The sequence below is a fragment of the Gossypium arboreum genome, chromosome 9, assembly GCF_025698485.1.
Source record: "Gossypium arboreum isolate Shixiya-1 chromosome 9, ASM2569848v2, whole genome shotgun sequence".
NCBI classification, from domain to species: domain Eukaryota; kingdom Viridiplantae; phylum Streptophyta; class Magnoliopsida; order Malvales; family Malvaceae; genus Gossypium; species Gossypium arboreum.
The window spans coordinates 80821197-80834322 of record NC_069078.1 but is presented as its reverse complement, the minus strand read 5'-3'; the positions used below and the strand labels follow the sequence as shown (position 1 = coordinate 80834322).

General features: G+C 34.8%; 4 protein-coding genes across 10 annotated transcripts; 2 read left to right on the top strand and 2 right to left on the bottom strand.

The window, feature by feature from the left end:
• The first annotated feature begins 956 nt into the window (after positions 1–956).
• On the top strand, positions 957–2775 carry LOC108454356 (cis-prenyltransferase 4, chloroplastic-like). Its single transcript, XM_017752792.2, has 3 exons — positions 957–1586; positions 1670–1737; positions 1958–2775. Exons 1-3 carry the CDS (start codon positions 1176–1178, stop codon positions 2394–2396), a joined length of 918 nt encoding a protein of 305 aa, XP_017608281.1. The 5' UTR covers positions 957–1175; the 3' UTR covers positions 2397–2775.
• A 1432-nt stretch (positions 2776–4207) lies between these two features.
• On the bottom strand, positions 4208–6476 carry LOC108455772 (high mobility group B protein 1-like). 4 transcript variants are annotated; one of them, XM_017754320.2, is made up of 8 exons: positions 6211–6476; positions 5704–5751; positions 5346–5468; positions 5199–5256; positions 5063–5107; positions 4700–4780; positions 4547–4612; positions 4208–4462 (listed from the first exon to the last, which is right to left on the bottom strand). In XM_017754320.2, exons 2-8 carry the CDS (start codon positions 5748–5750, stop codon positions 4433–4435), a joined length of 450 nt encoding a protein of 149 aa, XP_017609809.1. In that variant the 5' UTR covers position 5751; positions 6211–6476; the 3' UTR covers positions 4208–4432. The 4 variants fall into 4 exon arrangements, with proteins under 4 accessions (XP_017609809.1, XP_017609808.1, XP_017609807.1 ...); XM_017754319.2 differs by having other exon boundaries at positions 4208–4465; positions 6202–6472; XM_017754318.2 differs by having other exon boundaries at positions 4208–4465; positions 6211–6469.
• A 375-nt stretch (positions 6477–6851) lies between these two features.
• On the top strand, positions 6852–9122 carry LOC108454048 (protein yippee-like). Of its 2 annotated transcripts, none has more exons than XM_053019501.1 (6): positions 6852–7011; positions 7151–7300; positions 7857–7900; positions 8455–8563; positions 8692–8747; positions 8826–9122. In XM_053019501.1, exons 2-6 carry the CDS (start codon positions 7205–7207, stop codon positions 8908–8910), a joined length of 390 nt encoding a protein of 129 aa, XP_052875461.1. In that variant the 5' UTR covers positions 6852–7011; positions 7151–7204; the 3' UTR covers positions 8911–9122. The 2 variants fall into 2 exon arrangements, with proteins under 2 accessions (XP_052875461.1, XP_017607842.1); XM_017752353.2 differs by having other exon boundaries at positions 7145–7300.
• Positions 9123–9125: 3 nt separating this feature from the next.
• LOC108454047 (uncharacterized) lies at positions 9126–11759 on the bottom strand. 3 transcript variants are annotated; one of them, XM_017752351.2, is made up of 5 exons: positions 11445–11759; positions 11029–11068; positions 10789–10949; positions 9987–10694; positions 9126–9760 (listed from the first exon to the last, which is right to left on the bottom strand). In XM_017752351.2, exons 1-5 carry the CDS (start codon positions 11652–11654, stop codon positions 9755–9757), a joined length of 1125 nt encoding a protein of 374 aa, XP_017607840.1. In that variant the 5' UTR covers positions 11655–11759; the 3' UTR covers positions 9126–9754. The 3 variants fall into 3 exon arrangements, with proteins under 3 accessions (XP_017607840.1, XP_017607838.1, XP_017607839.1); XM_017752349.2 differs by having other exon boundaries at positions 9126–9651; positions 11445–11752; XM_017752350.2 differs by having other exon boundaries at positions 9126–9636; positions 11445–11752.
• Positions 11760–13126: the final 1367 nt, after the last annotated feature.

Here is a 13126-nt window from a genome sequence, read left to right as displayed (position 1 = left end):
TTGCAGGATGATCAAGTTTAAGAATTGGTATAGCTGGGCTTGGAAGAAGAAATTGAAACTTTCCCATTATTACAGTATTTTTCAAAGCACTTTTAGAACTTTTAAGACTTAAGCATCCTAAAGTTGCTTGGCATAGAGTTGCTTATTTCTTAGCTAGCTGCCCAGGATGGATTGTCAACCAAAAGTTAAAATGTTCGTTTGGGGATATGGTAGTTGGTATTGTATTGGTATTGGTTAGTACATATTGTTTCGGTTCTAAACTAATATCAATTAGTTATGTTTTATTCAATCAAAATTTTAATGTCAGGGGTCACTGATCAAAGGTCATGATGAACGTATACAAAACATTTCGTAGAGGTCAACTAATTAAATGAAGCTCATTTAACTCACTTACATTAACCCGATTCGTGGAACATATAAAAAAACTCATTTACTTGAAATTTTGATGGCTAGTGAAACACTCTAGTAAAACTAGAGTTACCATGATAATATTGTAAATTTTAAAATATAAGATTGTATAAAACTTTAAAACTTTTTAGACTCACACCTTGTAGATAGGTTTTGATCTCAACCATTAATGTAATTTAAACTGTACTATTATATTTGAAAAAATTCAACTATAAATAAATATATCCTTGAGAGCAATTATTCGAATATTTGGTGTGCTTAGTTTTTTTGTATCTTTTTTATTCGCTTTTTTCTTCTTTATTTGAGAGTTTACTTTCGTTTTATTTCGCTGCCTTTGAGAATTTTCGTTCGTGAGTTAAGTTGACATAAGCAGATTTGAATTTAAGTTCTAGCCCCATGACACTAGTATATACCGGTCCTTACTGGTTGATACATTTTAAACCAACTTTAAATCATTTTAATTTATATAATTATATTTAAAATTAATAGTTATTGGAGGTAATTAATATTTGTAAAACTTATAATTATATATAAATACACTTGTAAAAACTAATGGTAAACGAGAGGATGGATGGTGATCATCATGACAAGTTCCGTTTCTATCAAAGTTCATACAAAAACAACTAACTGCTAACTTTACTTATTTATTTTTGTCTATTATATTTTGTAATAGGTCAACCCACTTCACCAGTTGTCTTATAGATTAGAAGCAATGCCGACAATTTTGAGCAAAACAACACCCTTCACCGGTCCGCCGAAACCTAGCAATGCCCTTCTCTCTGCATTTCTCTCCAACTCCGCTCATCACCGCTCCTTCTCCTCTATCCAAACCTTCCTTCCTCGTGCCGTACTACCACACACTCCACGCGCCCAAATCCCCACTCTGCTCCTCCATGGAACACGCGCTCACTCATCAAGGCAAACAAGAAGCCTTTGATCTGAGACCTGAAGACAGCCAAACGCTTCCATTAGGACTACGGAGAGACGCTATGCCCAGCCACGTCGCGGTGATCATGGATGGGAATCGTAGGTGGGCCAGGTTGAGAGACTTGCCCGTCAGGTCAGGTTACGAAGCCGGCGTAGAGTCCTTGAGGAAGATTGTGGAGATCTGTTGCAAATGGGGGATAAAAGTACTCAGTGTTTTTGCTTTCTCTAGTGATAATTGGTTTCGTCCCAAAGTTAGTTCTGTTTTCATGCCTTGCTTTCTTTTAATTGGGGTGTTAATTTCTAGCTGCTCACTCTTTCATTCATCGCATTGCAGGTGGAAGTGGAATTTTTGATGAGTTTGTTTGAAAGGGGAATGCAAGAGGATACAGGGATCTTTTTTCGGTAATATTAATACATTTTGAACTCGCTCTGTTGATCTTCTAATTTCATGTTGTGCTATAAGTTTCTCTCACCTTACTGTATATGCATTTGGAACCCAATGATACTATATTACATGAACTTATGTGTTGCTTTGGTGTCTTCAAATTTCTCTCCTAATTTCCACCGATTCTCCATTCTGACTTGTTGATAGTATCTAAGGAAGAAAGTGCTTTGATAACAGGGAAAACATTAGAATATCTGTTATTGGAGATCTAACTAAGCTCCCTAAGGCCCTTCAGGAACTGATGGTCAACTTAGAGGAAGCCACCAAGAACAATACACGTTTTCAACTAATCGTAGCGGTCAGTTACAGCGGACACTATGATGTTGTTCAAGCTTGTCAAAGGCTTGCTCTGAAGGCAAAGTGTGGTCTTATCGAACCCAGTGACATCAATGTCTCTCTAATGGAACAGGAGCTAGAAACAAATTGCACAGAATTCCCCCATCCCGACCTGCTTATAAGGACGAGTGGAGAGTTCAGAATTAGCAATTTCATGTTATGGCAGCTGGCATATACTGAATTGTACTTTGCACAGTCACTATGGCCGGATTTCGGAGAAGCCGAATTTTTGAAGGCATTGCTTGCCTTTCAGCAAAGGCAGAGACGTTACGGTGTATGAAGTTATTTGTGTACGACTGTTGACACTTAGTTATTGTGGAATGGGAAGGAATTGATGGTGACATGCGAAGGGGCTTAACAAGAAGCTGTATTTGGCCATTGGAGTATTAGAATCAACTTGCACAGAGCATATATTTTGCAGTGCAATCAGGTAAGAAACTAAATGTAATGTCCTTGTAAACAAGGTTCAACACTCGAAAGACCCCCCACTGTAATTTGTAACTGTCATGAAGTTCTCCTTACCATGACTTCCCTCTATATTCCTTAGGGTGATAGATTAATAACCATGTAAATTACGTGTAGTGAAGTAAGATTTGCTCCACTCTGTACTCCTAATGTTTCTCTGGAGGCCTTCAGTAATAAAGAGATACGGTTATTTACTTTTTGTCCCCTTTTTTTTTTTTTTTTGCCTGAAGCTTTTATTTTGATCACTCTAAATTTTATTTGGACAATTTAGTCACTGTCATTAAATTTGACTTAGCATTTTTTTTTACTTTTGACTAAAGTTAGGGACTTCTCTATAATTAATCCAAAACACATTTATTTAGTTTATTTTCAACCTAAAAATCACCAATTCTCGTCCATCATAAGAACCACCAATCCTTGTTACCACTGCACTTATCTCTATTGCCCTCCCACACCATAAGATAAGAACTACCTTACATGATTGCTTGAGAACTACCTTACATGATTGCTTGTAACTGCATCTATTTTAGGCCTTGGAAGAGTGCATTTTCTTTAGTTTATTAGGCCGTGAAGCAGAGCCCCGAAGTTCAATAGGGAGTAGGGAGGTCAATCGTTTCATTGCAGCGCGGGAAGATATGGATGCGCCAAAGCTTTTGTATGAATGACTTAATTCCAGCTAGGGTTGTAACAGTTGATATAAGTGCAATTCTTTTGCCAGATTCTTGTCCATCACATCTTATTTTCCAGCACCAACAAAGTTCTGCACAACATGTGGAGCTGAACGTTTAAAGAGACTATAATATACCTAAAATTTTACATGGAGAATGATCCATTTGATGGGAAATGGTGCAAATTGAAAGCAAGGCAATTTAAATGTAGCCATAACCAGCCAGCCTCCCTAAAACTATCTCTAGATACATATGATTGACTTGAATCTCATTATTACATTATCCAATATAGTCACCAATAACAAATCTCACCCATTATTTTTCATTTAATCGGAACTAATTTTATCCTCATCGGAATAAACCAACTCCTAAAATATTGCATCTTTGTCATAAAACTATGAGCACCTAAATTAAATCCTAACTGTGACAATTATGTTTAAACAAATTGAATTTGATATAATTTATTTAAATTAATTATTCAGCTCGATATCAAGATAACCGTGAATATAATTATAAATTATAGTTTCAATAAAAAATTTAAATGTCAGTTTTTAAAATCCCATACATTGGTTGGGTGTCAAGTTTTGACTTAATCCGCAATCCGTAAAGAAATCCAAGTAAATTAAAAGTAGCGAAATTTGTATCTATTTTTTTAATATTTTTCATGTCTGTTTTACGGTCCATTTTCAAGATCCGTGACTGCCTCTACCAACAATATTGTCTACAAAATTCTAACTAAAATCCTTCTCTTGAGAATACAATATGACTTCCATTACACTCAACCACTTGTCAATAAATTCATATCTACTTTAATCCCTTGTCCTCGTAAATATGTGATTCTTCAAAATGCTATGGAGTTTGATTTACTCTGATTGGTCATTGGTGGCTTTCCTTAATTAGAGCCCTTTTCAGAACAAAATAATGAAATCGAAGGTCAACAAAATAATGAAATCGAAGGTCAACAATTGGGCTGTTTTATAGCGCATAATTGTCCAACAGAGGAAAACATGATACACTAGAATATGTTTCATCTTGTCAGCAACTATATACTGGATAAAAGCGAGAAAGATACAAAAACATCATTATGCTATGGTACAAAGCGACCTACAAGTATTAGCATACAAAAAGTAGAACCTTTCCGCTATGTTTAATCATATTTTATGTCCAAATCAACCATTGCCCTTCAATCTTCGTCTTCATCCTCCTCCTCCTCCTCCTTGCAAAAGGTGCACAGCGTCAATACTATACAAGGAAAGGGAAATACAAACCAGTATTGCAGAATTTAAAACTAGATTACCTCTCCACTACCCTCATTCTCTTCATCATTCACCTCTTCAGCATCCCGACCATTAGCAGAAATTTCCTACCAATTATGACAGTGAAACAAATAAAATAAAAAGTCGAACAAATCATTGCTTGAAATGAAGAAATCATAATGCAATTTATTCACCTGTTTCTTGTTGTAGTCCTTCATTTGTTTTTCATATTCAGCCTTCCTTTTTTGTGCTTTGACCTCATAAGGGCCTTTTTCCTTCATAAACATGCAATAATGTCATTAACAGAAATTATTACAATTATTAATAACCCTTCTTGTAAAAATGAAAATTTTATGTACCATGACTACTAATATACCTTTCATGATAAATTGACATGGAAACTGTTTACCAGAAATGATAACGCATATGCATACATTCAGACAATAATAAGCCACAAAGAATTCCAAAGTTGCGGCAGAAAAAGGGGGAGATCCACAAAATTGAAGCATCAAGCAACAACAAATAGACATCTATGTAATAAAGATTTCAGAACTTACTTCCTCGGACATGGATTTCCACATCTCTCCCGCAGCTTTTCCAACCTGGAAGCAAAAAAAATTAAATAGAAAACCATAAAGTCATTCGAAAAACATACATTTAATAGCATGCTCAAAGATTGAGATTGCAACTTACAGCTGATACAGCCTTCACATTAGGATTTTCCTTCTTGAATGTAGTTCTAAACTCCTCGCTGTTACGCAAACATGATTAAAACAATGAAAACAGTAGAGCACCACATTCAAATATTTTATAACCTACAGCTACAGGTGAAATACATACAGGAAAACGAAGAAAGCACTAGGAGGCCTCTTTGGTTTGTTGGGGTCTTTCTTAGCCTTTTTCTCCTTCTTAGCTTTCCGAATGCTGCTTCTATCAACAGGGGCCTTCCGCTTCCCAACCTTTCTACAAAGAATAGAGACAATATATTCATCATTACAATATTCCTATATAAACTGTATGGATCATATCCATATATAAACATTCATTAAGGCTTAAGCATTCATAAAACCGATTGGTTTAGTAATCACCGCTAACACATTAGCAGGAACAACGACAACAATTAGCAAATTATCAGAAAGTATATCTCAAAATTCATTTTAGATGTAAAAGTGAAAAAAGCAGTACTACGTCACCTCACCTATCCTCAGGAGGCTTCACAGCACCCTTACCTCTAGCTCCTGTCATTCTACAGAAAACCAAAAACACGAAAAAAGACAATAATAAACCACTTATATAAACATGTAAATCAAAATTCAGAATAAAATAAACACATTGACTTTGAATTACCCTCTTTGTTTTTTTTTAAAAAGTAAAAACATTAGAATAACAAACAAAAAAGCATAAAATAAAATGACATTTTGATCATTACAAACTACTAGTAGTCAAGCAAAGCAGAACCTAAGTTAATAACATAACTCAAATTTACAAAAGAAATCATGAAAAGTCGAATTCCAATAACATAATATAAGTGTTTAAATAAGCCTATTCGCATTACATGATTATTTACTGAATAAAAAAACATTATATATACACAAACAGAGTTACGATTTTCTTAAATTTTGCTTACTTCACCGTTCTAATCTATAAAAACAATAAAATAAAAAAAGAACTAGAAGGAACCAGATCTAGAGAATACCAACTCTACCTCACAGGAAATTAATAACAGATGCTTTTGAGAGCAAACAAAAATAAGGATCGAAGAGTTTTGAGAGAATATCAAAGGGCGGTGAAAGAGAGGAAAACGTGGGGGAAGAGAGCGGTGAAAAAACTTGATAGAAATGACCGGATCAGCCGGTTTATTCTTTTAAGGGATTTGGCGTGAAGACGATTGCCGCCATCGCCTCAGAAGCCAATGCGGTTTATTTTACTGGATATAGCCGGTTTGATATATTCGAGGATATGGTTGATGATTATATAATTGTATTTAATGAAATTTTATTAGGGCCACGTACTTAATTTAGGGGAATTTTGTGATCGATGAGCTTGAGCGTTGCTGATTATTTTGCCGCCAAATTATTCCCCAAGGTGCGACGACGGGTGAAATCTGCGTCGCGTTTTAATATTTGTTAAAAAAATAAATAAATTAATCTTTATATATTAGAAGAAAGTGTAAATAATATTTTTAATAATTTTAATAATTTTATTTACGTTAATTACATAAATTTATTTAAAATTAATTAATTTAATTATAAATTAAATCAATTCTCATATATATTTTAAAAATTATAAAAATATATTTAATAAATTAGTTATAAGCTAAAAGTTCCAGAAATTAATATTAATAATGAAGATTATAAATTACGCTCAGCTCAACTATCCATATTTTCTTTACCCTGGAATCATATAAATAAAAATTGGGTTAACCGATGCAGTATTGGCTCCAAATTTTATCGCGATTTTCATTTATATTTTGCTCTCTGTGACTGCTGCCTGGGAATTGGTAAAGGTAATGTCATTCATATGTAACATATGTGTACATTACACGTCCGCCATTATTTTTCTTTCATTGGTTTCTTTTTCGATCCAGTTTCTTCCATTCTTACTTTTTTTTTTCTCGTTTATTTGGTTTCTTTTTGAAGGTTTAGTGGAAAGGTTGATAGGTTTTTTTGATAACGAAAGGGAGGGAAAAAAAAAGCAGAATGGGGAGGTTGTTCGTAATTACTCTTGAAGGAAGCGTTTATAGCTGCAACCACTGCCATACCCATCTGGCTCTCCTCGACGACATCATTTCTAAGGTTCATTTTTTTCTTATTGCTGACAACATCTTTTGATCTTTCACGTGATAGTTTTCTACATTGTTAGTTTTTTTTTTTTATGGGGGTTACATGTGATTCTGGTTTCCTTTCTGAAGTGTTCTTGGGTTACGGGAAATTGATAAATATTGTGATAGATAAACCGAATATGATTGAACCATCATCTAAATAATAGTGGGGATTCAACTGATGCCTTATTCTGCTTCTGATTGCTGAAATGTTGCACATTACATTCAATGTGATTCCTTTTTTGTTTTGCAATTGTGGATGTTGGTATGTTGATTCTCGTATAAATATTTGCTTTGATTGAAGAAGTAGAATAAGTAGGTTGTTCGTTAGTCTAACTTGTTAAATTTTGGATACTCTTAGAATCATCATACTGACAGGGGAGATTGTCAATACTTACTCGAATCTAAATGGATTTTCTGTCTTTTATCTCTTCATCTAAACCCTGTTTTCTCATTGTCCCCTGGCATAGTATCTGTTATATTTCAGCAATACAGACACATACTAACCTCATCCTTTACCCGTGTTTCAGTCTTTCCACTGCAGGCATGGAAAGGCTTATCTCTTTGATAAGGTGTAAGTGTTCCTTTGTTGCGTACTCTATAAAGCCAACTTTTGTCTGTAGTCTTGTCTAGCAATGTTCTTTTCTATTAAAAAATCTAGTTTTTTTCTACTATATTACTATGTATTTATTCTCTCCTTTCTGCAATCAATGAGAGCTATGTATTTGTGAGGTTTTGATTGTGGTATGTATGCTCTTTTTCTTTCAATTTGCACAAAGAAAGATGACCCAGATCATCTTATTTCCACTAAATAAACACTAAGAAGTCAACAATCTGAACCAGTCAGCTACCTACTATTCTAGACAACACACTGACAAGCAGACAGCTCAAAATAAATAAGTCATTCATGACTTTTCTATGATTTCCCTTCATTAATGACTGCTTAGTTTGTCAAATCTCTAGATTATAAGTATATGCATTGTTGCAAGAAGAACCATGGAATAGGCAAATGCAAAATACTCATGATGGATTTCAAAGCCTTGGGGCATGCTTCATTACTTATATCATAGCATAATCTGCAGAAATGAATGGTTCAAATTACTTATTTTCTTTCTTAATGCATAGCAGTGTGAATATCACAGTGGGAGAGAAAGAAGAACGGATGATGATGACTGGATTGCACACTGTTGTTGATATATTCTGTGTTGGGTGTGGCTCAATTGTGGGATGGAAATATGTAAGAACTAGTTTTTCAGTTTTTGGCGCATTTGCCGGTTGGATTTCTTTTCAAGGCTTAGTTGCATGAGTTATTTTCACAGAACCTTTTTATCTTCTGCTAACGTTGTGAATTCTGAGTCATTCTAGGAGTCTGCACGTGAAAAGACTCAGAAGTACAAAGAGGGAAAGTTCATTCTTGAGAGGTACCATATTCACCTTTTTCTTTTGGTTTGCATGTAAAATTTCAATGCTCTCAAATGTATTTTCTAACTGTGGAGCAGGTTTAAGGTGTTGGGTCCTGATGGAAGCAACTATTTGGTGAATCACGATGCTATGGTTAGTGGAAGTGATGCTGATAATGCTTGAGTACTTTGCAATTAAGTTTTGGCAGTTTGCCATTTGACCAAACGTCTTAATTGTACATCCTTTTAAACTCATGCGATCGTTGGCCCTCCATGGCCTCTTAATATGGAAATATTTTCTGTTACTGGAACTTCCTTTGCAATTGATACTAGAATGATACCATTCGTCAAAGTCCATGTTGTTTGTCATTGTTTCCTAATGAAATCTTTATGCAAGTCTTTACATATTACCAAATGGATTGCTTGTTAACTCCTGGTATTAATACAGAACACGCCATGAACGCATAGTACAAAATTCTGGTTACTTCACATGGTAGAATACACAACAGAATAAAAGGAAGCAGTGTTTGTATGTACATGCTACACACTAACAACAATAATGCACTACCAATACCTAACCCTCATTTTTATTTGCCAGGCCTTCTTTAGAATATAACAGAAATGAAGCATAGCAATGAGCATGCCTCCTTCATTGACTGTATGTAATATCTAGTTTAGTCTAGATGAGCTATAGAAATCTTAAACCGTTGAGAAGCTTCTGCAATGTTTTACGACCCCACTGGACATCACTTTGCAACACATTGCTGTGAAAAGGCTCCACATCAGGAAGTTCTTCTTTGGCTACTGGGGGCTCCTGAATATGCTGGTTGGGCTGCTCCTCATCGTCCTTGGCTACTGCAGTTGTTTCTTCTTCCGGTTGTTCACCTTCAGGTTCTGGCTTCTCATCTAACTGAATATTATTATGCTGGCATTAAAATAACATCGCAAAGGAAAAGGCATAACTATATCAGCCGCAATACCAACAACCATGGCAGATTTTGCAAGGGGAAAACTACATATTGCCTCCCTTAACCCTATCATTGTAAAGTTCATATCAAAGCATCAGAGATTGTTAAATGGGCAAGTAATTTATAATACTGTATTGATCAAGCATTGAAGACTTTCCTTTACATTTGAGGCTTTATATATTAGAATAACTGATCAAGCATTGATAATTCTTGTCCTATTTGCAATAATTTTATATGCCATTTTTCTTAGATCATCAGAAAGGGCAGAGCAATACACTCATCAGGCAATTACCTCAGACAAATTGTGATCTAAGGCTTCATCGACCCCAATCAATGCATTAATTGTACTATTCTCATCATCACTCAACATCTCTTCTTCAGTTGACACTGTTGTTAATGGACCCAAGCCAGGCACTAGAACAGGATTACCTTCATATGCTATCATATTTCCCTCAACTTCTTCAGTTGCTCTGTTGATATCACCAATGTCTTCTGCTACCAAAACATTCTTATTTGAAATATCCAAAGCTTCATCATCTGGGTTGTTAGTTCTCTTCAAATCAAGCACTCCATCATCTGCAGCATTTGCTATGAAGTCTTCTGTTGGGTAACTAATGTTCTCTGCAACAATAGCCAAGGGCTTCTCTGTTGAAGGATCACCATTGCCAGTGGCAAATTCCTCAGATAATGCTTGTAAGTGCTCCTCTCCAGGAGAGGTAAGATTTATGTCAGGGACTAGTTCTTCCTCTGAAGGTGTCAAGTTTTCTGCAACGATTGCCATCTCAGAATTAAGAAGAGGTCCGTCTTGATTAGTTAATGCCTCTTCCTCTATAATTTTCTGATGTTCAGCTTTATCCCAATCTTCGCAAACAACAGTTGTACTATTGGTCTCAGTTTCACGGGATTCAAATATCCGATCAGGGTCCGGCTGCCATAAAAGGTTCCCAGTGCTAGTTTTAAGAATGAATTTGAACTGGATTGATACTCCAACAGGTACATCCTGAGCAAATTCAAAACAATAAATGTCATCAATATGGCCATTGCGAGTTTCAACATTAAAAATATTTCACATTCTTCATAAAATTCCTCCTTACCAGCTCTACTGTCCAAACATGTCCTTCAGACCAAGTCAGTGGTACAGCATTGTCAGGGTCCCATAACCCTAACATTGGATGATCACCTACTATAAAAAAATGTTCTCCAAAGGAGCACTCCTTCTCTAACTGGAATCTGACATTAACAGTCTTTGATGGAACTGTGCATTACAGGATTTAAAATGAGCATTTCAGCAAAATCAATAACAGACAAATATTTAAAAGGCAACAAGATCTTACTTTCTTTTTCAGGTTGAGTTTCCACCGTTTCCAACTCCACCTACGTAAGGGAAATTTACCGATTGAAACGGTAAATGAAACAATATATTACGTTTCTACATTTAAACGAAACCATCGATTGATTATTAAATTCTTTAGAACTAGACAGTCTAAAAGATTCCTTAAAATATTAAAAGGCAGTCACTGCCAGACTAGATTAAAGATTCACAGGGAAGATCATATATATTAAAAAAAGAGCAGAAACTTGGGAATCGTGCTAACTAGTTTCCTCAACAACAGAAGGCAAGAATTACAGTTTCCAGAAACCAAAACCATTCAAGAACCAGTACAAGAAGAAAATAAATCAAAACCATAAATATTTGAAGAAATATCTCTAAGGGGGAAAAAAACCGAAAATAGAGATAAAGGGTACATACCTGCGAGTCCTGTGATGAAAGAAGAGGGTGCAGACGCTTGTGTTGCAAAGAAAGCAAATGCAAGAACCGGATTCTAGCAACATCTTTTGAAGGAAATAAGCATAGTTGAGGTCTATTAAGAGAAAGATCCTTGAAACAAGAAAACCCTACATCATTATGCCTCTCAATGATGGGCTTGGAGCAACAAGAACTTGTCAAGGTTTTCATCATTTTCCAGTTCACAACAGTAACTCTCGCTCTCTATCACTTGCGGCTTTCAGTTGTGGTTCACAAAAATCATTGCCTTTTGTCTATTGTGGGAACTAAATAGTAGTAATAATTTTGGTTGTGGTGGTGGTGATCTCTATAAAATGGGTGGGACCTGATCGGGATAAAGAAGGAAAGGGAATTGGTATCATCATCCACGTGGCGTTTAGACACGTAATGACCGTATGAGTTGAGTTTGAATTTGGCTTTACTTGCGTAAGAATCTCTCAACCTGACTGGCAACTGTTATGTTTTTAACATATCGAGAGAGCCTTTGTTTTGATCCCACGCCGTTCGATGGCGGTCACATCTGTCTCTTTACTAGTTTCATAATCGGCTTGCAGTTCCAGGTGCTATCCAGTTTTTTAAAAGTAGTTAGAGGTCAGGGTCCAGTCGACACAGCATTGGGGTTAACACCCTCCACATTCCATCCAATCTCCTTTTGTAACACTGACATGAATTACGGAGCATGGATTACCATATTCCCTGAAATTTGGTGTATGATCAAATCCTAAAATAACTTATCAAATTTGGGCCTTTTGGTAAGCCTTCTCTGGAGCCACTATCCTGTTTAAGGGCTGCTGAAAGAGACTGGTTAGACCTCGTCTGATTTGGGCTTTGAGATCTAGTTTCTAGGATCATTGTAAGATCACAACAATTGGCATGGACTGACAGTCGCATATCAATTCCAACCCAAATTCCAAAAAGCGATATTTAACTTATAAAATGTGATTCATTCAACTCAAGCTTATATTAAATCAAACTCCAAAATTAATAAAATTTTAAAACATTCATACTCAAATCAACCAAAATCCTAAAAGCCACTTAAGACGAGAGTCAAATCTTCAACTATTGTTTAAAATAGTAGATATTTTTATCATCTTACTTAACTTTTATACAAAAATTGTTAAATTATACTTGTTTATTCCATTGCTGAAATTCTAAATTTAGGTTTTGAAATATAAATTTTAAATAGTAATATTTAAAATTATAATAACAAATCAGTTGACATTATCAAAGGATAAAAATTTCAATAATTTATTTAATTTATTTTGATGTTTTAAAATTATATTTCTTTTGATTATATGATATTGAATATTTCATATTAAGCTAAAAGTAAAGAAAAATATTTACAATTAATTAATCTTATTTTCCATTACAAACAAAACTCATAAATTTTTCATCACTTCTTTACCCAAGCCTAAAACAAGTAATTAATTTAACTAAGGCATAATGACTTATTTGATCTTCAAACTTTACAAAAAAAAAAGTTATTTTAGCCATCCATTTAATTTTTCACCTTTTTATTCTTTAAACTTGCATTTTTATCAAATCACCCCAAAATGAATTAAAAATTAATATTTTTAACTTTATCGATGTTGGATACACATGGATGACCCATAAGCATTTAATTAAAATTTAAAAATTCAAAAAAT